Source organism: Mobula hypostoma, chromosome 18 (genome assembly GCF_963921235.1).
Source record: "Mobula hypostoma chromosome 18, sMobHyp1.1, whole genome shotgun sequence".
Classification (NCBI taxonomy): domain Eukaryota; kingdom Metazoa; phylum Chordata; class Chondrichthyes; order Myliobatiformes; family Myliobatidae; genus Mobula; species Mobula hypostoma.
Window position 1 is genome coordinate 63829740 of NC_086114.1, and position 26610 is coordinate 63856349.

Genomic DNA, 26610 nt, shown 5'->3' on the forward strand with positions numbered 1-26610 from the left:
AACAAGGACACAGTCAGTCAGTCGAGAGAGAGAGAAAGAGAAAGGAGATCAGCTGCTGAAACTTCAACTGGTCACTGCGATGGTTTGAAACTCTTTCAAGCCCAAAAGATTGGGTTAAATATCGGCACATGGTGCACAACGAATGTGGGACTGTCACTTCGTATAATCCAAAGGAGTGGATTTTGTTTGGGATATCCTGTGGAGACTACTTAAGTGTTAACCCTTGCCTGGGTATGTTGTGTGGTAATCCCTTGAAGACGATATCCCTGTGACAGATCACTTTCGGTGATAACTTGTATGTGGATTTGGAACGATGACGGACAAGATCTACAGCGACTGTTATCTCGTTTTACCATCGTGGAATCCGTAGAATACTTCATAATTACCTCTTCTCTACGTTTCACCCTGGATTACAAATATCTCCATGCTATCATTCATTCCGTGGATGAACTGAACTTTCCTACTTTACCATCTCAAGACTCTAAGCTTTGTTTCCCCAAGCTTAACTTAGTTTGGGAGCTATATTACACAAATTACACTGTTAACACTTGTTTATCTTGGTTAAGTTACGATATTGTAAGTAGGTACTAATAAAGATAGTGGTTTTAACATTAAAACCCGACTCAGTATGAAATCTCTTGCTGTTGGATTATTTCTAAAATGTTACATTTCGTAACACTGGGAAGAGCTAAAGGCTTATTTCATTTCTGCTGAACTAGCCCAATCAAAGTTTGATACAAAATTCAAAGCAAGACTCCTAAAGGAAATGTTGTCAGACTACAAAAACTACTTGTTCTTTGAGTTTGCAACACCTGTTGTGCAGGAATTTGAAAGACTGAATGGCCTTTTTCAGCAAACCAAAGCTGATCTTCATGAATTGTAGCAACAAATATTCTTACACCAGAAGAGTCTTCAGAACAGACTGTATGATGCCAAAAGACAGAAAAAAAATTCATGAAGTTGATTTTGGTATCAAATTCTTAACAGCAAGTGATAAGTTCCTACAGCAGAACAAGAGTGCTGAGGCCCATCTAGAAATAAAAAATGTCAAAGAAAGATGTATGTCTATGCTAGAAGAAGCTCTCAGTCAAGTTACCCTGTAGACTTCCATCGGTGAGAGATACATTTGAAAGTTTATTAAAACCAAGCCCTGTGATAATTTTAAATCAAGTTTCAAGGCCCATGTTTTCCGAGTTACCCTTTATACACCTTGCTGGAAACAACGTCAGCACTATTGAAGGTGCATTTAAGAAAGATGGACTCCCTACAGACACTGAAGAGTTTTGGACTGGTGTACTTCAGCATCAGGCATTTAAAGAGGTCTCCACCTTTGCCCTTACTTGCCTAATAATCCCTGTCAGCAATGCTGTAGTTGAGAGGATATTTCCTCTTGTATCCTCTGTTAAAACGAAGGTAAGAGACAGAATGCAGCTGAACCTTCTGATGCTACTGTCAGAATCCGGGCAGAACTATTGCTTTCAAAGCAAGTGTTGCAAAGACTTCACTGCATCTCCAGAAATGCTAAAAAACTTCACATCAGACAAGGTTTATGCCGTATGTTCCACTCATTCCAGCGAAGAGGATAGTAATGACCTGCTTTTCATGTGATGTGAGTATGAAAAATATATTGAAATCTGTTTGGCTATTTTCAGTTTTTTTCTAGTATTGTTTGGCTTTAAATTAAAAGTTCAATCTGGCAACCCTGTCTCCTAGGTCCAGTGTAAACCACCACGCTGGGATGGACTGCTCCCACTGCACATACACCTGGGGCTCAGGCTCGTCTTCAGTGACTGCTCTCCCGCCGTTCATGCCGTCCCTCACATTCAGCAGGTCAGGCAGCCTCTGTGGAGGAAGAACAAAATTACCTCGCCACCACTGAATGCAGCACATTCAGGTTTTGAGCAAAAAAACTGCAAATCCAAAACTCCTGAGCAACACACACGCAATGCTGGAGAAAGAGATTAGATTAGATTAGATTAGATTCAACTTTATTGTCACTGTGCCGAGTACAGATACAAAGCCAATGAAATGCATTTAGCACCTGACCAGAAATGCAAAGAATAGTGTTATTTACAAAATAACTGCGAATAAAAAAAGTGCTACAGCACACAAATATACAAGTACTGAGACAGTACAATATGGGTACAATACTGTTTAGCACTGTGATGGGAGGTTCAGCAGGGTTACAGCCTCAGGGAAGAAGCTCTTCCTGAGTCTGTTGGTGCGGGAGCGGAGGCTCCTGTAGCGCCTACCGGATGGGAGGAGAGTAAAAAGTCCATGGTTACGGTGAGATGCGTCCTCGATGATGCTTTTCACCCTGCCCAGGCAGCGTTTATGGTAGATGTTCTCAATGGTGGGCAATTGGGTGCCGATAATGCGCTGGGCAGTTTTCACCACACGCTGGAGTGTGGAGATTAGCTGCATATGTCACATGTACATTGAAACGTGTCATTGCATCAACACCCAACTCATGCCAAGGATGTACTGGGGGCAGGCTGCAAGTGTCGCCATGCTTCTGGCGCCAGCGTAGCGTGCCCACATCTCACTAACCCCAACCCCTATGTCTTTGGACTGTGTGGAAACCTGAGCACTCGGAGTAAGCCCAGACAGTCACAGGAAGAACATACAGACAGTGGTGGTAATTGAACCTGGGTTGCTGGTGCAGCAAGACGTTATGCAAACCACTATGCTAACATGCACTCTTGAACTCAGCATCTATGGCAGGAAATTGACAGTCAACATCTCATCAGGACTGGACAGGAGTTTTGTTGCTGCACTGCAAAGTCTCTTCAAGCTCTGCCTTCCCTAAGGAAAGTTTTCTTCCTCTTCTCCAATCATGAAGAAAGGTCTTGGCCTGAAACATCGACTGACCATTTCCCTCCATTGATGCTTCCTGACCTGCTGAGTTCCTCCAGCATTTTGTGTGTGTTGCAAATACTGGAAATCTGACTGAAAAAAAACACTGGAAATTCTCAGCAGGTCAGGCAGCAACTGTAGAGAGAGGAGCACAGTCAACACTTCCAGTCAATCTCTCAGAGACATCTGTGTGAACAGCCAGTATTTATCCCTCAATCACCCTAAAACATTGTCATTTCATTTAATTCTTCACATCAGTGATTACATGTTAGAACTACTGTACTTAATTGGATGTAAAGACTTCAGGATGTCTGAAAAGGGGTGGGAATGATGCCATAGAATCCAGATCTTTAATTTTTCTTTTTTTTTTCCACCCTGTCACCAACATTTATCAGAAAAACTGCAGATGCTGGAAATCATATAAAATTTGAAAATGCCAAAGAGCTCAGTGGACACGGCAGCAACTGAGGAGAGAGAGACATGCACACACATTTAATATTCCAGTGCACATAGAACATAGAAATCTACAGCACATTACAGGCCCTTCGGCCCACAATGTTGTGCCGACCATGTAACCTACTCTAGGAATGCCTAGAATGATTTTATTAATTTGCACTGTAAATCTATTTATTTCCAATAGTAGGAGAGGCAGCCTCAGAACAGAAGGACATCTGCTGTTCCTTAGCCCATTTTTATAATTGATCTAGATCCTGTTGGAATCTTAGCAAACCTTCTTCACTATAACACCAATTTTGGCATCATCTGCAAAACTTACTAACCGTGTCAGCTACATTTCCAACCCAATTATTAATGTGGGTGACAAACAACAGTGGGCCCACCACCAGTCCCTGCAACACGCTACTGCTCACAGATCTCCAGTCCTTCACCACCACTCTGACTCCCACCACCAAGCTCATTTTTATCCCACATGATCTAACCTACCACGTGGCAGCTTGCCCAAAGTTGACATAGATGATAACTACCACTCTAACCTTGTTGAACTACATTCCGCCAACCTGTCATCATGGGCAGACAGGAGCATCAGGAGGCACAGCCAACTGTACGTGGGTGGGTGGATTGTTTCTTTAAGCAGACAATGCATTCCACATAAAGCAAAAAAAAACTGTTAAGAAACTTCAATGTTCTGATTTTTTTGTGTGAAAATTGACTGCGTGAAAGATCAAACTCGGAGAGGGTTTAAAGCTTTACAGAAATAGCTTCTGAAAAGCCCTCCAATCAAATAACACCTACCTAAGATCTTTGATGGTGAAAAATGAAAGATAAACTTTGAAGAGGGGCCACTTATTTATTCTTTACAATCAAATTATGAAGAATCATTTCAGTGAAACGACACAACATAGTGAGTCAAACTAATTAACCAACATTTATTTCAAATAGATATAAGCAGAGAACTCAAGTACCACTTTACTCAGCCTTAAGGACGAACATTGGGAAGAAAGAAATATTTAGTTTTACCTCAGAACAAGATAGATATTTTAATTTGTTCATTTTACAGTAAACAATCCTTATTTTATGTTCATTGAAAAAGACAGCAGTGCCCATTACTGAGTAAAAATGTTTCTTTCTTTGAACAGTGCGTCCAAGCTGTTTTCTAAGGCTTGACTGGTTCCTCGGAGTCCAGCAATTACTTTGGAAGCCCAGACAAAATATTCTTCAACTCTTTTCTCCGTCCACCCTGAATGATGATTCAACAGAAGTCAGGTGAGATAGAGGTTCCTTAACCCTCTGGTACAATCCATTCCTTTCACAATGACCCCCTGCCATATTATCACACTGCTCTGTGCTAGAAATTTTGCTGCCGGAACACTTTTGTGGACAAATCCAACCTGTTTTGCTTATACACAAGAGATTCTGCAGATGCTGGAAATCCAGAGCAACACACACAAAATGCTGGAGGAACACAGCAGGTCAGGCAGCATCTATGGAGGGGAATCAACAGTCGATGTTTTGGGCCAAGACCCTTCATCAGGACTGGAAAAGAAGGGGGAAGAAGACAGAATAAGAAGGTGGGGCAGGGTGGGAATGGGGTACAAGCTGGAAGGTGAAACAGGAGACCAAGCAAGGGGGAAGCTAGGTGCATGGGGGAGGGGTTGAAATGAGAACCTGGAATCTGATAGGTGAAAGAGGTAAAGGACTGAAGAAGAAGGAATCTGATAGGAGAGTGGAGCATGGGAGACAGGGAATCAGAGTTGATGGGCAGCTGAGGAGAAGAGAAGGGATAACAGGGGAGTGGAAAAAGGAGGATGGGGGAGAAATCATGTCCATGCTGTGAGGTTGGGCGCTACCCAGATGGAATATGAGGTGTTGATCCTCCAACCTGAGAGTGGCCTCATTAAGACATGCTCAGAGACAGCGATCCAGGCTCATACCCAGACCGTGTCGGAGTTTAGAGTGGCACTGACCTTTGGGTGTGCAGCGTTTGAGATCCCGCAGATTGTACAGTTTGTCCGCCAGTTTCACCAGTTTGGCTTCACGGCTGCAGTGAGGTGCGTGCTGGATCTGAAGCTTCTTCCGTGCCGCCTTCGAAAGTGATTTATCGTCCGTCACCTCAGCAACAATACTCCGAACCTTCTCTCCAAACTTCTCCTCGATCTCCTCTAGTGTGGTGTCAGTATCCTCAACAGTGTCATGGAGAAGTGCCGCCTTGAGGAAGAGCACAAGAAGGTCCTGGCAGCTGAATTATCTTCAGTCAATGACTAGCAACCCGGTTAGTACATGGTTGGTAACACATGCAGCTCTGATATCAGGTTCAAACACTGTCATTTGTTTATCCTGTGATGTCTTGCATTATTTTTATTTTATTTAGAGATACAGCACAGTAACAGGCCCTTCCGGCCCAATGAGCCTGCGCCACCTAATTACACCCATCTGATCCTACTTACCCGTACATTTTGGGATGTGGGAGGAAACCAAAGCACCTGGAGGAATCCATTGTGGTCATGGACAGAACATACAAGCTCCTTACAGGCAGCAGCTGAATTGATCCTGGGTCGCTGGTGCTGAAATAGTGCTACACCAGCTGCTAAGGTATCATGATACTGAAGTTTGAGGCAATTGTGATACATAGAAACATAGAAAATCGGTGCAGGAGTAGGCCATTTGGCCCTTCGAGCCTGCACCACCATTTATTATGATCATGGCTGATCATCCAACTCAGAACCCCGCCCCAGCCTTCCCTCCATACCCCCTGACCCCTGTAGCCACAAGGGCCATATCTAACTCCCTCTTAAACATAGCCAATGAACTGGCCTCAACAGTTTCCTGTGGCAGAGAATTCCACAGATTCACCACTCTCTGTGTGAAGAAGTTTTTCCTAATCTCGGTCCTAAAAGGCTTCCCCTCTATCCTCAAACTGTGACCCCTCGTTCTGGACTTCCCCAACATCGGGAACAATCTTCCTGCATCCAGCCTGTCCAATCCCTTTAGGATCTTATACGTTTCAATCAGATCCCCCCTCAATCTTCTAAATTCCAACGAGTACAAGCCCAGTTCATCCAGTCTTTCTTCATATGAAAGTCCTGCCATCCCAGGAATCAATCTGGTGAACCTTCTTTGTACTCCCTCTATGGCAAAGATGTCTTTCCTCAGATTAGGGGACCAAAACTGCACACAATACTCCAGGTGTGGTCTCACCAAGGCCTTGTACAACTGCAGTAGTACCTCCCTGCTCCTGTACTCGAATCTTCTCGCTATAAATGCCAGCATACCATTTGCCTTTTTCACCGCCTGCTGTACCTGCATGCCCACTTTCAATGACTGGTGTATAATGACACCCAGGTCTCGTTGCACCTCCCCTTTTCCTAATCGGCCACCATTCAGATAATAATCTGTTTTCCTATTTTTGCCACCAAAGTGGATAACTTCACATTTATCCACATTAAATTGCATCTGCCATGAGTTTGCCCACTCACCCAACCTATCCAAGTCACCCTGCATCCTCTTAGCATCCTCCTCACTGCTAACACTGCCACCCAGCTTCGTGTCATCCACAAACTTGGAGATGCTGCATTTAATTCCCTCATCCAAGTCATTAATATATATTGTAAACAACTGGGGTCCCAGCACTGAGCCTTGCGGTACCCCACTAGTCACCGCCTGCCATTCTGAAAAGGTCCCGTTTATTCCCACTCTTTGCTTCCTGTCTGCTAACCAATTCTCCACCCACACCAATACCTTACCCCCAATACTGTGTGCTTTAAGTTTGCACACTAATCTCCTGTGTGGGACCTTGTCAAAAGCCTTTTGAAAATCCAAATATACCACATCCACTGGTTCTCCCCTATCCACTCTACTAGTTACATCCTCAAAAAATTCTATGAGATTCGTCAGACGTGATTTTCCTTTCACAAATCCATGCTGACTTTGTCCGATCATTTCACTGCTTTCCAAATGTGCTGTTATCACATCCTTGATAACTGACTCCAGCAGTTTCCCCACCACCGACGTTAGGCTAACCGGTCTATAATTCCCCGGTTTCTCTCTCCCTCCTTTTTTAAAAAGTGGGGTTACATTAGCCACCCTCCAATCCTCAGGAACTAGTCCAGAATCTAACGAGTTTTGAAAAATTATCACTAATGCATCCACTATTTCTTGGGCTACTTCCTTAAGCACTCTAGGATGCAGACCATCTGGCCCTGGGGATTTATCTGCCTTCAATCCCTTCAATTTACCTAACACCACTTCCCTACTAACATGTATTTCACTCAGTTCCTCCATCTCACTGGACCCTCTGTCCCTTACTATTTCTGGAAGATTATTTATGTCCTCCTTAGTGAAGACAGAACCAAAGTAATTATTCAATTAGTCTGCCATATCCTTGCTCCCCATAATCAATTCACCTGTTTCTGTCTGCAGGGGACCTACATTTGTCTTTACCAGTCTTTTCCTTTTTACATATCTATAAAAACTTTTGCAGTCCGTTTTTATGTTCCCCGCCAGTTTTCTCTCAATCTTTTTTCCCCTTCCTAATTAAGCCCTTTGTCCTCCTCTGCTGAACTCTGAAATTCTCCCAGTCCTCAGGTGAGCCACTTTCTCTGGCTAATTTGTATGCTACTTCTTTGGAATTGATACTATCCCTAATTTCTCTTGTCAGCCACGGGTTTATTCTTTTGCCAAATTGGGATGAACAATTGTTGTAGTTCATCCATGCAACCTTTAAATGCTTGCCATTGCATATCCACCGTCAATCCTTTAAGTGTCATTTGCAGTCTATCTTAGCTAATTCACGTCTCATACCTTCAAAGTTACCCCTCTTTAAGTTCAGAACCTTTGTTTCTGAATTAACTATGTCACTCTCCATATTAATGAAGAATTCCACCACATTATGGTCACTCTTACCCAAGGGGCCTCTCACGACAAGATCGCTAATTAACCCTTCCTCATTGCTCAAAACCCAGTCCAGAATAGCCTGCTCTCTAGTTGACTCTAATTTCCCAGGATTGAGTCTTACAATAAAATGTTACCAAACAACTCAGCACCATGAAATAAAGTAGTTTCTACCAAGTTAATCACAAATCTTAAAGGATCTTTAGGCTCAGAGGGGAAGTTTGTGTGGGGCACAACTTGCAAGTGCACAACAGAGCCCTCTGGAGTGAATGGCCTGTTACTCTGCTTAAATGTCTCTGTAATTTATAAAGGGAGCTGTTTGTCAATGCTGGACAACAGTCCTCCAAAATTCTTTAAGCAGCCAAGATGGGCTCAGTGGGAGTAAAAAAAGATTTGCAATACATTTACCTGCAAGACGACCACATCTGTAACTCCAGCTTCATGTGACAGGATTCGGGAAACACCTTCAGACAGATAGAAAAATAAATCCCAGCAATCTCACTGGCAGACATTCAAATTACAATCAGAGAGGTGTAAACGTTTAAAAGTATCATTGTAGAAGACATTTTCTATTCAACCTATGCAGTGTACTTCACACAGAGATTGTGGGTTGGGACTCAGAAAGAGCAATGGTAGCAAGGAACATTCAAAAGTTCAAAATACATATATTTCACCATACACAACTCTGACATTCATTCTCTTGTGGGTATTTCCAGTAAATACAAGAAACACAAAGAATCAATGAAACACCACACCCAGAACAAACAACCAACGAGTAAAAGACAACCTTCTGTAAATACAAAAAGAAGGAAAAAAAATAATAAATAAGCAATAAATATTGAGGTAACGAGGTGAAGAGTCATTAAAAGTGAGAACATAGGTTGTGGGAACAGTTCAGTGTTGGGGTGAGTGAAGTTATACCCTCTGGTTCAAGAGCCTGATGGTTGAGGGGTAATATATGTTCTTGAACCTGGTGGTATGGGTCCTGAGGCTCCTGTATCTTCTTCCTGATGGCAGCAGCAAAAAAGTGCATGGCTTGAATAGTGAGGTTCCTTGAAGACAGATGCAGTGTTCCATGTAGATGTGCTCAATGGTGGAAAGGGCTTTACCCATGATGGACTGGGCTGTATCCACTACTGTTTGTAAGCTTTTCCATACAAGGTCATTGGTGCTTCCATACCAGACTGTAATGCACCCAGTCAGTATACTCTCTACCACATATCCATAGGACTTTGTCAACGTTTTAGATAACATGCCGAATCTTTGACATGATCAGTCTGGATGTGTGAAGGAGAAAGAATTGCAAATATGGAGGGCTTCGCGGCTGCCTGTAAGCAAACAAATCTCAAGGCTGTATAATTTATACATTCTTTGATAATAAATGTACTTTGAAATCCTTTGATTGGAGAGGTTTTTCAATGAGCTGGGATTCATTTAATGAGATAAATGAGCTAGATTAATCTATGTCTGTCTAAGAGACCTGCATTGCCTGGGCTAACACCTCGCCGCCTGGGCTAACATCTCACTGCTTGAAGTAAACATTCTGTATGTACAGTATATGACAAATGTATAGGAGGCACAGAAGTGTAGTGGTTAACGTAGAGTTTACGCTTTACAGCACCAGCTGAAAGATTCTGCCGCTCAATGTAAGGAATTTTTTTCATTCTGCTAGTGATTGCGTGTGTTTCCTCCCATATACGGATTGGTAAGGGTTAAAAATTGTGGTCACGCTCTGTTGGCACAGGAAACATGGTGACACTTAAAGGCTGCTCCAGCACATCCTCAGACTCTGTTGGTCATTGACATAAATGACACATTTCACTCTTAAGTTTCTCTGTACAAGTGACAAACAAAGCTAACCTTTATCTCTAATCTATACAGTAGGGAAAATTTAACTGCATATCACTTCAGCAAGTCTCCATCTCATCTGCTACAGCTCCAAACACTGTTTTCCAAAACATAAACAAACAATTGGTCCCTCAAGCCTGCTCCACCATTTAATAAGATCTTGGCTGATCTGACTGTAACATCAGCACTGAATTCCACCTACCTTCAGTAATCTTTCTTCACCAGGTATTTATCTACCTCAGTCTTAAAATTATGTAAAGACTTTATTTCCATTGCCTTTTGAAGCAGGGAGTTACAAAAACTCACAATCCCTTAAACACAAGATATTCTGCAGATGCCAGAAATCCAGAGTAACACACAGCAAATAGGGCAGCATCTATGGCAAAGAAAAAACAGTTAACATTTTAGGCCAAAAATCCTTCATCAAAACTTATCCTCCTGATAGAAAAAGTTTGTGTACCATTTCACAATCACGTGTATTTTTCTGGGAATTTCCCTCAAATTGTCACCCTCACAGTTCGAGTCTAAAGAGCTAGCAATGACTGTTTTTTCAATCAGGAAAGCTATCACAGTTCTAGCCCAATGCTGTGAAGGTGCTTGACCCAGACACATTGTTCCCTCTCTAGCAGGAGTTACTGCTGAGAGCCCCTCAACTTATCACCCCTGTGGCCAAAATAGATCACCTGGCTTTCACTCGCTGGGATCTGCACAACTTTACTGCATTCCTATGACACCAACGGCTCTTCTAAAGCAGTTCACTAATGCTACCCTCTTGAGGCAGATTCAAGCTCCTCTTCAAAGAATAATAATGTGGAAAGGCTACACTCTTTATACTGAGACCCCTTTATCTTTTCAGTTCCCAGTACATTATTTTTAAGAAGAAAAAAAAGAGTATTTCCAGAGAAACTTCACTATCTGCTCGCCAACTGATTTTGGCGCACTGTTCTTCATTGGTTAGGACACTGAGTAGAGAAGTTAGGATGTTATAGTGCAAGTGTACAAGATGTTGATGAGGCTTGTATTCAGTTTTGGTCACCCTGCTATAGGAAAGATGCCATTAAGCCAGAAAGAATGCAGAAAATACTTACATAGATGTTGCTAGGTCTTGAGGGATTAGGTCAAAGGACAGGTTGGGATGGCTATTAATTTATTGCTTAGAGCATGGGAGGCTGAGAATGATCTCGGGTGCATACAATTATGAGAGACATAAATAGGATGAATGCACACAAACTTTTCCCCAAAGTTGGGGAAGCAAGGGCTGGGCTGTCTCTCTTGTCAAAAAACTCAATCTTTTGGTAAGGCACGACCTGCCATGCAAAAAGTCATGCTAGCTCTCCCTAATTAAGCTGTGGGTTTTCAAATGCTCGTCTATCCTATCCCTAAGAATTTTCTCCAGCAATTTCCTTAGGGCTGGGACTTTTTTTCCTTGCTGGGGGATAACTTCAGAGCTTAAAGGAGAAATAGTTAAACGGTACCCAAAATGCATCTTTTATTAAGTGTTAATATTTTTAATTTTTATTAGGTGTTGCGTGGCGAGAATCTGGAACGAGCTGCAGAGGAAGTGGTTGAAGCAGGTGCAATTACGTTTAAAAGAAAATTTGAACAAGTATACGGCTTAGAAAAAGTTTTAAATGATTTGGGCCTCAATAGCAGATTGCTTTGGCTTGGACGAATTGGGCCTAATGACCTGTTTCCGTGTTGTATAACTCAATGACTAGCTCGGAAATCATCGCAGGATTTCCAAACGGGCGCTATGTGCATTTTCATCTCGGGGCCTCGTCTCCGTGTTTGAGGAAGGGGAAGAGGAAATGAATTGTAGCCACAGTGGGTGAACGACGACTAGAGATTGGATTGGCCGAGAGCCGTGAGTCTGCAAAGGGCCGGAGCCCGCCCCGCTTTCCTTACCCAGGGGGTGATTGATGTACGGAGTTCGTTCCGGGTCTTTCCGCCGCTGGTTTCTGTGTTTTCTCGCCGCAAAATCGGCGGTATCGAGGATTCGGTGTACGTCCGAGGCCATGTCGCCCAGCCCAGCGCCAGCGATTTGCAGCTCTGCTGCCTTAACTTTATCCATCTTGTCTCACAGTCTGTCTTACATGACTGGCCTTTTGATGGCGCTCTCCGCCTGTGTTTCTCCGATTTTTCATGATTTAAAGGTTGCTAATTCTTGGTACAATGGTGCAGTGGCACAATTTACAATAAGCTGCCTTCGATCCATCAGTAGCTTTTTGGACCCATACAAATGTTTCTCCCCATTTGCTATTGTACTTAACGATTGCTATCGTAAGAAGCTTTCCATTTCTTTGACGACTTGGCCATGGGTGTTGATAATAAATGATTTATAAAAACCGCCGAAACGTTCAACACAAAACGTTGTTACGTATAGAAAGTACACTTCACGGTGGATTTGTATGATTATAAATCACATCCAAACACTTCGGAGGTCCGAGAGAAACTGGACCCGGACGTGACTGTTCCGTGTGGCACCTTCTTGCCCAGACTCTTGGCGGCAGAAATATTGCCAATTGTACCTGACCAAAAACATTTTTCTTAAAGGAAAATATTTTAGAAAAAGGATGGTATGTAATTTTCGTGCAGATAATTTTAGCATGGGAAAAAGCCAAATGAATTTTCTGACGCCAACCAAACTGGGGAAAAGCCAGATTTCTGGAATTTGACGCCGAAAAAGCCAATGGGGAGCAAAGAGCCGGTGGTATCCGCTATCCTGTCCGGTGCAGGGAATCGCAGGGCAGAGCGGCCAGCCTGTCACTCCCGCACCGTCGCTCAGCGCATTTCCTTTCTGTTCCTTAACCGGAGACGGCAAATTGGGCAGCCGCAAAGCCAAATACTCCCGTCAAGAAGAGTGGTTCTGTTTAAACATAACAGGACCAGGTCTATTCACATGGACTGTTTGGACAGGTTAGGCTGCTAGCCTGTTTCCGTGCTAAATAATGTTACTGAAACAGGCCGATGTTCCCCCGCGGGAGTAGCTGGCAACGTAGGTGAAGTTATGATTTTAAATTGTTCAATTTGTCATGTACATTATGCTTAATTAAGTCTATGTAATTTACCTAGTGTTGCGGCAGCGCAAAGATACTTTTAATTGGCATTTAAACCCATACCCAGCGCCTGTGTGCCCATGACTACAAACTTGAAAATTTTTGGATAATGTATCACCTAATCAAAACGTGGATGTGGTGATATTTCTGCAGTGAGGGTCGTGAATCACTCCAATTCTCCAAAGAGCTGAGAAATCGGGGTGGTTAATTCGAAAAATGCAGATGCTCCACCCTGCAGAGCAGGTAGTGTCTTTGGAGAGAAACGATATTAATATTTCAAGAACCCTCCTAGGTGAATTCCCATTGCTCTCTCTGATCCTCTACAACTTAAAACATTTCTGACTTTCTAGTTCAGATGAAAAGTCAACCTAAAATTTTAACACTCTCCATTTCTGTTGTCTGACCTGCTGAGGATCTCCCACATTCTCTGTTTCAGTGACACACACAATATGCCGGAGGAATTCAGCAGGTCAGGCGGCATTGGTGGAGAGGGCCAAGACCCTTCATCAAGTCCTGACCTGCTGAGTTCCTGCAGCATTTTGTGTGCCCCACTCTGGATCCCCAGCATCTCTTGTGTTTATTCTTTTGGAGAGTTGCAGAAGCAGGCAGGGAAACTGAGCTGTGGCCAAGACCAGATTAGGAATGGACTTGCTGAATGGCGGGCCAGAGTTAAAGGTTAGCTTTATCACCTGTACATTGAAACATACAGTGAAGTGCGCTGTTTGCCTCAAATCTTGTCAGTGAGGATTGTGCTGAAGGCAGCTTGCAAGTGTTGCCATGCTTCCTGTGCCAAAATAGGGTGCCCACAACTCTGATCCTGACTGTACATCTTTGTGTAATGCACTGTAAGGTTTCATTGCTAATGTAATGGTTTCTCTGTAGCAGCAATGTTTGGGTTATGACAAGAGATAACGGGGCTTTGGAATGTGGGCAATCCAATGAGAGGGATGTTGTTTTTTCTTGTGGGTCTGGGAGCAGGGATTTTGTGGTCTTTTTGCCAGAGAGATGAGAGAAGACGTGAATGGAGAGAGTTGGTAGACCACTGGACGGAGAGGACCGGAGTGAGGGTCTGAGGGTCGGCTACACGCGGAGGAGGTCGATGGGGAACCAGTGGACTGAACCATGAGCTCCAACATTGCTCATTGGACTGTTTCATGAGAACGGGCCCTTTTCTTTTTTTTTGTTTCTTTACTAACGATATAGTCAAATTAAGACTTATAAAGCTCAATTGTTTAATTGCATACTGTGTACTGTTTGTTATTTCGGGGTACTGATTTGTAACAGGGAACACATTGCACAGCATCCACCCAAACAAGATTTCTTAAGTTTCACCAGCTTGAGGGCTGTCTTCCCCTAGATTAAGCCGCTAGCCGAACCGAGAGTTACATGTGGAATGCAGGAGGAAACTTTTGCTCCTGGAGGAAACCCACCTGGTCAGGGGGAGAGCGTACAAACTCCTTACAGATATTAGCGGCAATGGAACCCTGACCCTGATTGGTGATCGCTGGTGCTGTAAAGTGTCGTGTTAACTGTTATGCAATGTACTGCTCCCAAGCAACTTGAATCTGCTATTTTGTACCTGCAAAGATACTCCATGTGTCAATGCATAACACAAAAAGAAGCATACTAACATTAATATTGACAACCCCAACACATCCCATACCTCATTTGCTGCTGAACCCCCATCTGAGCCTCTTCCTCCAAACCTGGCAGCTCCAGCACATTCCTGGCCACCCTGATGAAGGGTCTCGGCCTGAAACGTCAACTATACCTCTTCCTAGAGATGCCGCCTGGCCTGCTGCATTCACCAGCAACTTTTATGTGTGTTGCTTGAATTTCCAGCATCTGCAGTATTCCTGTTGCTGGCCACCCTCACCTGTTCTGCACTCCATAAACTGGATATCCGACACCCTAGTGTCCCTGTTCCAACCCACCCGTTCTGTTCAACTACTGCAAGTCCCATTGCCATCTCCTATACATATTCCACAAATTGGAGGGTCTTGGCCTGAAATGTCAACTGTTTATTCCTCTCCATAGATGCTGCCTGACTTGCTGAGTTCCTCCAGTATTTTGTGTGTGTTTCTCTGAAATTCCATCTGCAGAAACTCTTTTTCATTAACACTAACCCAACTGTCCATGTGCATTGGGCATGGAAGAGACTACAGGGACACCTGGACACGAACAGAAACTTGGCTTGGACAGACCCCTCAACATTGTTACCCAGGGGAATACCAACATGGAGGTCACTGGACTGACTTGCCCCCATCTGCACAGATTAGGAGCAAATATCCAAACTGCAGTTGCAGCCTCATTCCAACTAAACATGGCTCACTGTCTCACCCAAGCCACAAAAGCAGCAGGAAGTGTGGGAGCCTGTTGTAGAGGAAAGAATAGTGAGAGTTAGTAACCAGTAAATGGGGATGTGGATTGTGCTAACGTGGTAGACAAAGCCTGGAAATGGAGACATGGGATGCAGTACTGATGACTTATAAGGCTCAGAGGTTTTGTTCATTTTGCACCCATTCTGTATGAGAAAACTGGATTTACTGTTAGATCAGTAGACAATCATTTTATTCTGCAATCAGGATCTAGTCTATTACTAAATTAAGTCTTCCTGTAGCCGCATTGTTATCAAAACCCTCAACTGCATCTTCTCCATTTCCTGCACTTTGGCCCTCACCCCATCCTCCCGCCACCACAACAGGGGTAGAGTTCCCCTTATCCTCACCTACCACCCCACCAGCCTCCGGATCCAGCACATTATCCTCCGCAACTTCCACCATCTTCAACAGGACCCCACCACTAAGCACATCTTTCCCTCTCCACTTTCCGGAGGGATCAGTCCCTCCGCGACTCCCTGATCCCCATGGATCTCCCACCCGGCACTTATCCCTGTAAGCACAAGTGCTACACCTGTCCCTACACCTCCTGTCTTGCCACCATTCAGGGCCCCAAAAAGTCCTTCCAAGTGAGGCAACACTTCACTTGTGAGTCTGTTGGGGTCATCTATTGCATCCGGTGCTCCCGGTGTGGCCTCCTCTACATCGGTGAAACCCGACGCAGATTGGGGGACCGCTTCGTCGAGCACCTCTGCTCCGTCCGCCAAAACAGACAGGATCTCCCTGTAGCCACCCACTTCAACTCTGCTTCCCACTCCCATTCGGATATGTCCATACATGGCCTCCTTTACTGCCATGATGAGGCTAAACTCAGGTTGGAGGAGCAACACCTCATATACCATCTAGGTAGTCTCCAGCCCCTTGGTATGAACAACTTCCGGTAATTCCCTTCCTCTATCCCTATTTCACTCTGCCGCCTCCCCCAGCTGCCTATCACCTCCCTCATGGTTCCGCCTCCTTCTACTACGCATTGTGTTTTCCCCTGTTCCTTCTTCACCTTTCCTATCACCTCCCTGCTTCCCCTCCCCCACCCCTTTATCTTTCCCCTTTCTGGTTTTTCACCTGGATCCTACCAGCCTTCTCCTTCCCACCCTCCCCCCACCTTCTTTATAGGGCCTCTGCCCCTTCCCTCTTCAGTCCTGACGAAGGGTTCCGGCCCGAAACGTTGACTGATCGTTTCCACGGATGCTGCCCGACCTGCTGAGTTCCTCCAGCGTGTTGTGAGTGTTGCTTTGATCCCAGCATCTGCAGAGTATTTTGTGTTTGTTATCAAAATGTAGTTTTACTTGTCAGATGAGAATGTAAAAGCTGTACCAAATTCATGCTTAGGTACATCAGCTTTGACTGGTCTCCTGTTGCAGACCAGTTTTTAATAAACCGCCTGGTATTTCAAACACCAACTCCATGTACCTTCCAGTTTGCTCCAGCAGCGTCCGGCGAGCTGCTTACGTGAGAGAACAGCACAAGACAGTACAACTTTTTTTCTCTAACTCCTCTCTGACAGAACCTGTACAATACGAGCCCACACTGTTGAAGAATTGGTTTTCATTTCAGTTTATTACACTCACCCGAGAACATTAGCAGAAACATTTCAAGGGGTTTTATTGCAGACGATCTTGCTTACAGGTACGTGCAGGGTGAGGCAGTTGTTCACAGTGAAAACAGCACACAATATCATTACCCAAAGTCTCCACACCTTATACCCAGCACATTTGTTGCTTTGCCAGTTCAAACTCCCGCCATCTCAATCAGTGCAATCATTCCCAGAATAAGGCTGACCCCCACAGATCCATCCTTGTGGGGGCCATCCTTTTGATTGGGTCTGTCCTGACCAGGCACCTGTGACAAAATGTCCGTCCATTCAACTCGACTATGGCAACTCAGCTGGTCACAACTGAGTGGACAGCTGCTCAAGTGGGGGAATCGGGAAGAAACAGCAGTCACTCGATGATGCCTTTGTGCATTAGAACTCCTAATCAAGGCTGCCGTGGGTCCAAACGTCTATGGCACACAGGTAGTCCTTCTAATGAGACTTAAATAAAGCTCCATCATTACAATCCCATAGTGGTTTTCACTGGTGTCCTGAAATTCTACGCCTTACACAATATCACTAACAAATAGCCTGCTCACTACCATGCTACTGCTGCGGTGGGATCTCGCTGAATGCAGACTGGTGGTTTTGTTTCCTATAGAACAGCCATGATTAATTTAAAAATCACATGACTGGCCGTAAACCACTTGGGAACATCCCCACGGGCAAGCAGGTCTCCCTTTCAAGTGTACCCCAAGTGCACGTCAGGATTCCTGTTTGGGATTGGTCAGGTGTTCATTAATTCTGTAAAGGAAATTGCCTTCCTGGTCATAAAATTCATGGCCCCTCTGTACAATGTTCATTTGATTTCCCCACCTTCCAGCAGTGAATTTCTCCAATTCTTCATCCAGGATTCCACCAGCTGGAAGCTGCTCCACATCAGACATGTCACTGGTTTCCCTGCGCCCGTCCCTCTCCTTGCGAGCAGCCTCCCTCCTCTGCCTTTTGACCTTCATGACGCCCTGATCAGTGAGGTCAGTACAAGATCTCTGCTGAATGGGTTTGCTTTCTCCCACCTCCTCCTCCCTGGTTCTGGTGTCAGGGAGTACGGGAAGTGTGACTGCCCCCTGAGAGAGTCTGGGCACAGATGGCTGGTCCGTGACTAGTTTAGATCTGCCTGGGTCCGATGGGCCTGGTAAACTGACAGTGGGTTGTTCTGTTCTGTGAGAGAGGGGCAGCATCGCTGCTGCTACTTTTGCGTCCTGTTTCCTCCTCCTTTCTGGTGAAGGGATAAACTTGCTCCTCAGTACTCTACGGATAACATCCTCGCTGACCGAGAACCCCTCGGCCAGCTGAGACACAGTCCACTCCTCTGGGAACCTCGCCTTCAAAAACCTGAAATACATCAGAAGGTAATCTACACCGGCTGAAAACTAACACTGCTCACAGACAGCATGCATAACAATCAGTCCATCAGCTCATACGTCGCTTAATCACTGGTAAAGATTATAAAATATTAGCTGTATTTGTCATGTACATCAAAATGTGTTATTTCTGTCAACGACTAACACGGCCTGAGGATTTGCCGGGGGCAGCCTACAAGTGGCACCAACATAACATGCTTACAACTTACTAATTCTAACCGTACACCTTTGAAATGTGGGAGGAAACCAGAGCATCTGGAAGAAACCCTCACAGTCATGAGGAGAACATACAAACTCCTTGTAGACAGCAGTGGGAATCAAACCTTGATCACTGACGCTATAAAGCGATTGCACTAAACGCTACGCTAACATGCCGCCTGCTGCCTCCGTTACCTGGTGAGTAAAAGGTGGATGTGGGACCCTGTGGTAATGCGGCAGGCAGTGCTGCTACCTCCAGCAGCCACAGTTCAAACATGATCTTCTGTGCACTCTGTGTGGAGTTTGCAGGTTATCCCTGTGATCGCAAGGATTTTCCACAGGTGCTCTGGTTTCCTCCACATCCTGAAGGCGTGTTAGAGGTAGATTAATTTCTTGCTGTAAATTAACCCCAAGTGGCAAGAAGAATGAGGGGAGCTGATAGGCACGAGAGGCAGTAGGCTCCGGCTGCCAAGGACAGAGACACTGGAACTAGCTGTGGGTTGCTGGATTCCACGCTGCATTGGAGGCTGGCCTCTTCCGTCTGTGCTACCCTCCAGTGTTGGCTCAGTGGGAGACAAGAAGACTTTGTGTGCAGCTGCACTGCACAATATGAGGGACTGCTGTGGGGTGCTCTTGCAGAAACATGGCTCCAGGGCAAAATCCAGGCACCAGCAATTTACAGGCCATGACACTCATGGACTTGATCTATATCATTACTTTTTAATTTCTTTTTAGTAACTATGTTTTCCTGCTATCATAATTATACGTGCTGTGTGCTGTGTGTGACTATTGATTCTGTGTTTTGCATGTTGGCTCCGGAGGAGATCCATTTCATTTTGGCTGTATTCATGGCTGAATGACAACTAAACTTGAAAACGGAGGGGAAAACTGGACAAGGGACAGCTGTGCTGGGAGCTAGCATGAACATGATGGATTGAATGGTCTCGTGTAAATAAAGGGATTAAGCGGTAGGGATTGATTAATGGGCAGATGTATCTGTCAGCAATGTTCTATTACTGCAGACAGCCCATTCTTCCCACTTACTACCACACAAAAGGGGAAGATTGGAGCCATGGAGTCTTGCAGGCTTCTGTACAACAAACATCTCTCTGTATCCCTGTCACTCATTTCCTCTCACACACCCATCAACTCCCCTCTCTTTCCTTTTGCCTTTTAATCCGTATAACAGGACAATTGACAGCAACCAATTAACCCACCAACTCACAAGTTGATTGGTTATGGGACCTGGGGAAAACCCACTGAGTCACAGGGAGAACCTGCAAACTCCACACAGAGAGCACCTGAGGTCAGAATTGAACCCAGCCATTGTCCATGCAAATCTTTACTGTTTTTCCTCTCCCCACTAGTTACTCCTTCCCATTTAGACCTAAAGAAACCCCTCAAAATTGATCAGACATAATGCACTAAAATAACAAGCAGGATGTTTCCTCACTTTAGTCAAGAAGTCTCAAAATATCACTTGCACTTTTCTGAGAGACACTGGCCAAGGCACAGTCAGCATAGCGCTATTACAGCACCCCAGCGACCCCGATGACTTCCACCACTGTCCGTAAGGGGTTAATACATTCCCCTCATGACTGCATGGGTTACCTCCAGGTGCTCTGGTTTCCTCCCACATTCCAAATACGTGCAGGTTGGGGCTAGTAAGTTGTGGACGTACTGTGTTGGTGCCGGGAGTGGCGACACTTGCGGACTGCCCCCCATCACTTATTTATTTGGAGGTACAGCACAGTGACAGGCCCTTCCAGCCTAGCGAGCTGGCGCTGCCCAGTTACACCCATGTGACCAACTGACCTGCTAACCCGTACATCTTTGGAATGTGGTGGAAACCACAGCACCCAGTCACAGGGAGAAGGTACAAACCTCCTCACAGACAGAGGCAGGAAATGAACCCAAGCCCATAGCATAGACACGTAGAAAACCTACAGCACAATACAGGCCTTTTGGCCCACAATGCTGTGCTGAACATGTACATACTTTAGCGTTACACTGCTACGCTACCATACTGCGCGTACCATGCGCAAATCCTTTGTGTAGGTTGTTGACACAAACGATGTACTTCATTGTATGTTTCGATGGATATGTGACAAATAAATCTAATCTCTTTTCATTTGCACCAGATCCAAGAACCTGACTGAGAGGTACTGGCCAAGTCATGTTTACCTGATTTGCTGCAGGGCTTCTGTTGTTAGAGTTCTTGGCGGAGCTCCACGACACCCAAACTCTGCCTGAATCCGGCGGAATTTTATAGCCTTCTGTTTATTCTTCTCAGCCCTGAAAATTGAGGGAGAAATGTTCAGCATGATATTTTCAAAGATACGCTTACCAAGATGTTACAAATTATACAAGCAATTACAATACACAAAGTATACTATAAATTACCGCAAGTAATTTGTGATAACAGTAAACCAGTTCCTTAAGGTTGTTATAGCTGGGAGGGTGGTTTTGGGAACAAGCTCCCACTACCTATTAAATGCTCCCAATGACATGTGCCTCAAATAGTCTCTGACAACCAAGTCCAGCTCCTGGCCTTCACATGTGACTTGGCTACTATGCGAAGCAGAACCATTTCTACTGACAGGAGGGGTGAAGGTGGGTTACTGGCGCCTTAAAACCAGTCACTTCGGGCAGATGGGGCTCATCAACCGTGGTTGGCAGCTCATCTAGAAGAGGGAAAACTCTGATCTCAAACCTCCATTGCAGCCATACCCACATACGGGGAAGGCTTAGGGAGTAAACCCCGAGGGAAAAATCCAGAGCTGGAGTCCCTCAGGTAGTCCTACATTGAGTTCAACACTGACTAGCAACTCCTACGACACTGCTAGTGCCAAACTGTATCAGCCTCTGCTATTCCTCTGGGTTCATCAGATGCGTGGAGATATGGACAACAGCTTGCTCTCCACATTGTACTGCCCTGCCCTGCGTATCTAGACAACTGGGATGCAATATCCATGGTCGACCCTGACTGACGGAGGCCTCAATGAATTAACCTATAAAATAGCCAGAATCAACGAAGGTGACACCTGCTACAGAAAACAAAACTTAAGATGCTTCCAGGAAAGTACAAAAACTGCTATACTACAATTACTGGAAAATTCACTGAACAATGACCATGTATATAGGTGATTATATAAAAATTCAAACATAGGAAAGTTAAATTACAAGAAAAATAACAATTCTACAGCTTAATCCAATAGAAGCTGACTTCCTACAGCAAACATTTAATCCAATTCCTCTCTCTGTATCCCTGCCACTTATTCCCTCTCATCCACCCATCAACTCTCCTCTCTTTCCTTTTGCCTTTTAATCCATATAACGGGACAATCTACAGCAACCAATTAAGCACGTTGTTGGGAAGTGTTCTCTGTAATAATCACACATATACAAGAGAGAGAGGGAGATCGTGTGAATGAGTTCAAGGGACTGGCAGTTCTTGGACTGTCTGAATCCATCTGACTCTTAACAATATCTCCAACCCTTAACTGTGTCTGCAGTTCATCCACATCCAGAATGCACAGGTAAGAAGCCCCGGAGACTAATACACTACTTAATTTTTAACATCAAAACAGAAGTACATTTTTGAAAAATAATCTGGTGCTTTCTCGGCGTGTATAACGAATAAACTTTTCTTGGGTGGCCGGCTGGAAGCCAGAGAAAAGTTTATTAGTGATAAGTTTTTTTAAAATGTTCTCATTTCAAAGACATCAAAACATAAGAATCAGTGATTAATTATTTTGATTAATTAGTTAATTATACTGGTTAGTTAGTTTTTGAACCATTAGTTAATAGCAGTAATTATTTTTACTACGTTAATATTGGTTGCAGTTATTATTATTTAACTTGGTTATGGGTTAGTTAGGTAGTTAGTGAGTTCAGCACTGGGGACAACTGTACAGTAACCTGATTAACTCCTCCAGTTCCTGCTCCTCAGGCTCGGCCTCTATTCCCCCGTCGTTAAAGGCCCGGCTCGGCACCAGACTCCGCGGGGAGGGGGAAAACTGAGCTTGGGGCCGGGACCGGGACCGGGCAATCGGAGCAGGAACGCCCGCCCGGACCCCGCACCGGACCGCAGTCCACCCCAACATCATCAACCCCGGGCCCTGACCGGCTCTGGCCCGATCCTCGAACTGAGCCGCCGAGAGAAGGGAAACAAATCTCTGCGCACATTCGTTCCGCCGCTCAATTGGTCCCAGACCCACTTCCCCAACCTCTGGTCTCCACTGCCGTGGCACTCCGCCGGGCTGAGGTTCCAGTCCCCCGGGTGGACACTCTTCATTAGCTGAATTTGGGGGTGGGAGGGATCACACCACTAGCTATAGTTTATTATTGTTACATGTACGAGGGGCGATTGATAAGTTCGTGGCCTAAGGTAGAATGAGATGAGTTATTAACTTCAAACTTTCTGCATTATCACTCAAAGAGTTGAACTATACGTGCATGTAACGAGAGCTGTATAACTCAAGTCCTACCTTAGGCCACAGACTTATCAATCACCCCTGCTGTGGACCACTTTCTGGAGGTCCAAGACTACGATTTCTACAAAAAAGGGATCCGTATGCTCCACGATCGCTGGACTAAGTGTGTAAATGTAGGAGGGGACTATGTTGAAAAATCAGTGTGCTCGGTTTTCTAAAATTGACTCCGTCTACCTTAGGCCACGAACTTATCAATCACCCGTCTTATTAACAATACAAGGAAAAATTTTTGTTTTGTGCCATCCACACAGATCGTGCGATACACAAGTAGGACAAAAAGACAAAAAAACCATGAATGCGGAATATTGTTGCAGTTAAACAACAGATAGACACTGGCCTGCTGTTATTAGATATTTACATTTACCAGCAGATAGCTGGCTGATTGCCCACAACCCAACCACTCTGACTTCCATTGTAGCAAATGCTCCGGTCAACGTGTTCAGAAACAAAGATCAGAGTTTGGGTCATATTCATTTTTATTGATCGGGAAGTTGCCCCTTTCCCAAACACTGCTGCTGAGGAGATCACTCCAGGTTTAAACCAGAGACACATAGACGGCAGATGCTGGAATCTGGAACAACAATCTGCCGGAGGAACTCAGCATCTGTGGGGGTGGCAGTGGAGGAATTGTTGATGTTTTGAGTTAAAATCCCTTGCATCAGGTACATTTCACCCACAGATGCTGCTTGACCTGCTGAGTTGCTCCAGTAGATTGGATGTTGCTCCCAAGCTCAAGTTCATTTGGCGGCCAGCCGACAATATTACATTGAACACAGACCTTAAACACGAGATTCTGCAAATGCTGGCAATCTTGAGCAACACGCACAAAATGCTGGGGGAACTGAGCAAGTCAGGCAGCATCTATGGCGAGGAATAAAGAGTCAACGTTTCTGGCTGAGACCTTCATCAGCACTTTTTCCCCTGCGATTTCTCACTCCAGCGGGGAGATTAATGCCTCAAACTCTCCGGGCTAGATTCAGAGTCACTGGTGATCACCAAATCTGTGGGCTGTGCAGGCTGGGAGAGTTGCTCACTGCCAGAGTCACGACTAAGCAGTTGATCTCAGTAGTGTGTGAACACAACTGGGGCTGGTGGTCAGAGATGTTTGGATCGACTCACAGCTGAAGTTCACAACAGCAGAAGAAGTGAGAACAGAAGTAGGCCACATTGTACCTTATGTTTACTCTGGTGTCAGACAGAACAATGGCTGATCTCTTACCTCAAAAACACAAGAGATCCTGTAGATGCTGCAAATCTTGAGTAACACACACAAAATGCTGGAGGTACTCAGTAAGTCAGCCAAAACTAATTTATTTCGCTCTAATATTTCTCACAACATTTATTGTGTGTGTGACTGTAAGGAACAGTCAGTTATCATTGCTCCAGTTAAATTGTGCGAGAACTCCAGTAGAGAGCTACAGTGGTTTGTACTCTAGTAGTGACACCAACCAAGTACAATCTTGTTATCCACAAGAGCCAAACTACAGTTCTCCAGTGCTACTCATATATGTACGGCCAGATCTGGGAACAGCTTCTTTCCAACTGTGATAAGACTGCTGAAAGGATCCTGACCCGGATCTGGGCCGTACCCTCCAAATATCCGAACCAGCCTCTCGGTTTTTTTTTGCACTACCTTACTTTCCATTTTTCTATTTTCTATTTATGATTTATAATTTAAATTTTAAATATTTACTCTTGATTTGTAATCCAGGGAGCGGGAAGCACAGAATCAAATATCGCTGTGATGATTATACGTTCTAGTATCAATTGTCTGGCAACAATAAAGTATAAAGTGTAAATAGAGAATCAGAGAGGAACACACACAAGATGCTGGAAGAACTGACCAGGTCAAGCAGCATCTATGGAAAGGAATAAACAATTCTAAAGAAAAGTCTCAGCCTAAAATGTCGACTGTTCATTCCTTCTCATGGATGCTACCTGACCTGCCAAGTTCCTCCAGAATTTTGTTTGTGTTACTCTGGATTTCCAGCATGTGCAGAATTTCTTGTGTTTACAAATGCTCGTTGGATCATTTTGAATCTGGACTGCAAGGGCAGGATTTGTTGTTTGTGATTCTGGTGTCTTCCCCCTTTCTTTTCAGTGCTGACATTTATTTCATTTATCGAGTGAGACAGCACAATAGGCCCTTCCATCCCTTTGGGCCCAGCCACCCGGAAACACCACAACCCTGATTTAACCCTAATCCAATCACAGGACAATTTACAATGACCAACGGACCTACCCTTTGAACTGTAGGGGAAAACTGGAGTGCCCAGGGAAACCCCCCACATAACACAGGCATACTGAAACTCCTTACAACTGCTATGCTACTGAGGCACCCAATGAAGGGTCTCAGCCCAAACATTGACTGTACATTTCTCTTCATAGATACTGCCTGACCTTCTGAGTTTCTCCAGCATTTGAGGTCATGAGACCATAAGATACAGGAGCAGAATTAGGCCATTTGGCCCATTGAGCCTGCTGCACCATTTCATCATGGCTGATCCAATTTTCCCTCTCAACCCCAGTCTCCTGCCTTCGCCCCATTTCCCTTCATGCCCTGACTAATCGACCTCTGCCTTAAATATACCAAATGTCTTGGCCTCCACAGCTGCATGTGGCAATGAATTCCACAGATTCACCACTCTCTGGCTAAAGAAATTCCTCCTCATCTCTGTTCTAGAAGAATGGCTCTCTATTCTGAGGCTGTCCCCTCTGGTCTTAGATTTACCCACCACAGAAAACATCCTCTCCACATTCAGTCTATCACTGCCTTTCACCATTCGATAGGTTTCAATCAGGTCACTCCTCATTCTTCTGAATTGCAGTGAATATAGACTCAGACCCATCAAATGCTCTTCATATGACAAGCCATTCAATCCTGGAATCATTTTCGTGAACCTCCTTTGAACCCTCTCCAGTGGCAGCACATACTTTCTATGATAAAGGGCCCAAACTGCTCACAATACTTTATAAAGTCTCAACATTACATCCTTGTCCTCTTGAAATTAATGCTAATATTATATTTGCCTTCCTCGCCACAGATTGAACCTGCAAATTAAACGTTAGGGAATCCTGCACAAGGACTGTTTATTCCACTCCATAGATGCTGCCTTACCTGCTGAGCTCCTCCAGCAGTTTGTTGTCTTTTTTTCCTCCCACTGGATTTCAATCATCTACAGAATCTTTTGGGTTTATGATTTACAGGCAAGAATCAAACTGCAATCTTCTCGCATCTTGATGATGGCCCTGTTACAGTGATAACACCACTACCTGAGGAATAAAGAATGGGTCTTCATGACAACTCACTACAGCCCCTAGAGATTCTGTTACCATACATCAGAATGAAGATTTGTGTTCTGGCCACTCATTTCCTATGGACATCACTTCTACATATAAGCAGTTTTTGCATAGTTTCCTTCATAGATTAGTTTTTTTTTTAATTTGAGGAATGGT

General features: G+C 44.6%; 2 protein-coding genes across 3 annotated transcripts; both read right to left on the minus strand.

Moving 5' to 3' along the window:
• Positions 1-4212: 4212 nt before the first annotated feature.
• On the minus strand, positions 4213-14277 carry hddc3 (HD domain containing 3). Its single transcript, XM_063071026.1, has 4 exons — positions 11956-14277; positions 8611-8666; positions 5280-5520; positions 4213-4552 (listed from the first exon to the last, which is right to left on the minus strand). The coding sequence occupies exons 1-4, from the start codon at positions 12119-12121 to the stop codon at positions 4419-4421; spliced, it is 597 nt and encodes a 198-aa protein (XP_062927096.1). The 5' UTR covers positions 12122-14277; the 3' UTR covers positions 4213-4418.
• A 2771-nt stretch (positions 14278-17048) lies between these two features.
• ngrn (neugrin, neurite outgrowth associated) lies at positions 17049-23089 on the minus strand. Of its 2 annotated transcripts, none has more exons than XM_063070258.1 (3): positions 22888-23089; positions 20843-20953; positions 17049-18431 (listed from the first exon to the last, which is right to left on the minus strand). In XM_063070258.1, the coding sequence occupies exons 1-3, from the start codon at positions 22953-22955 to the stop codon at positions 17801-17803; spliced, it is 810 nt and encodes a 269-aa protein (XP_062926328.1). In that variant the 5' UTR covers positions 22956-23089; the 3' UTR covers positions 17049-17800. The 2 variants fall into 2 exon arrangements, with proteins under 2 accessions (XP_062926328.1, XP_062926327.1); XM_063070257.1 differs by lacking the exon at positions 22888-23089 and adding an exon at positions 22580-22874.
• Between the last annotated feature and the right edge of the window lie 3521 nt (positions 23090-26610).

What these genes read in the sequence shown, in the direction of transcription:
- hddc3 (XM_063071026.1), bottom strand. Translation starts at nt 12,121, where the DNA reads ATGGATAAAGTTAAGGCAGCAGAGCTGCAAATCGCTGGCGCTGGGCTG. An exon ending in GTACATCAATCACCCCCTGG is followed by an intron (nt 8,667 to 11,955) that starts GTAAGGAAAGCG and finishes ATCTGTCTGAAG; the next exon opens with GTGTTTCCCGAATCCTGTCA. An exon ending in CAAACGCTGCACACCCAAAG is followed by an intron (nt 4,553 to 5,279) that starts GTCAGTGCCACT and finishes ATCATCATTCAG; the next exon opens with GGTGGACGGAGAAAAGAGTT.
- ngrn (XM_063070257.1), bottom strand. Translation starts at nt 22,767, where the DNA reads ATGATGTTGGGGTGGACTGCGGTCCGGTGCGGGGTCCGGGCGGGCGTT. An exon ending in GAACTGGAGGAGTTAATCAG is followed by an intron (nt 20,954 to 22,579) that starts GTTACTGTACAG and finishes CTCAATTTTCAG; the next exon opens with GGCTGAGAAGAATAAACAGA. An exon ending in GAAGCCCTGCAGCAAATCAG is followed by an intron (nt 18,432 to 20,842) that starts GTAAACATGACT and finishes GATGTATTTCAG; the next exon opens with GTTTTTGAAGGCGAGGTTCC.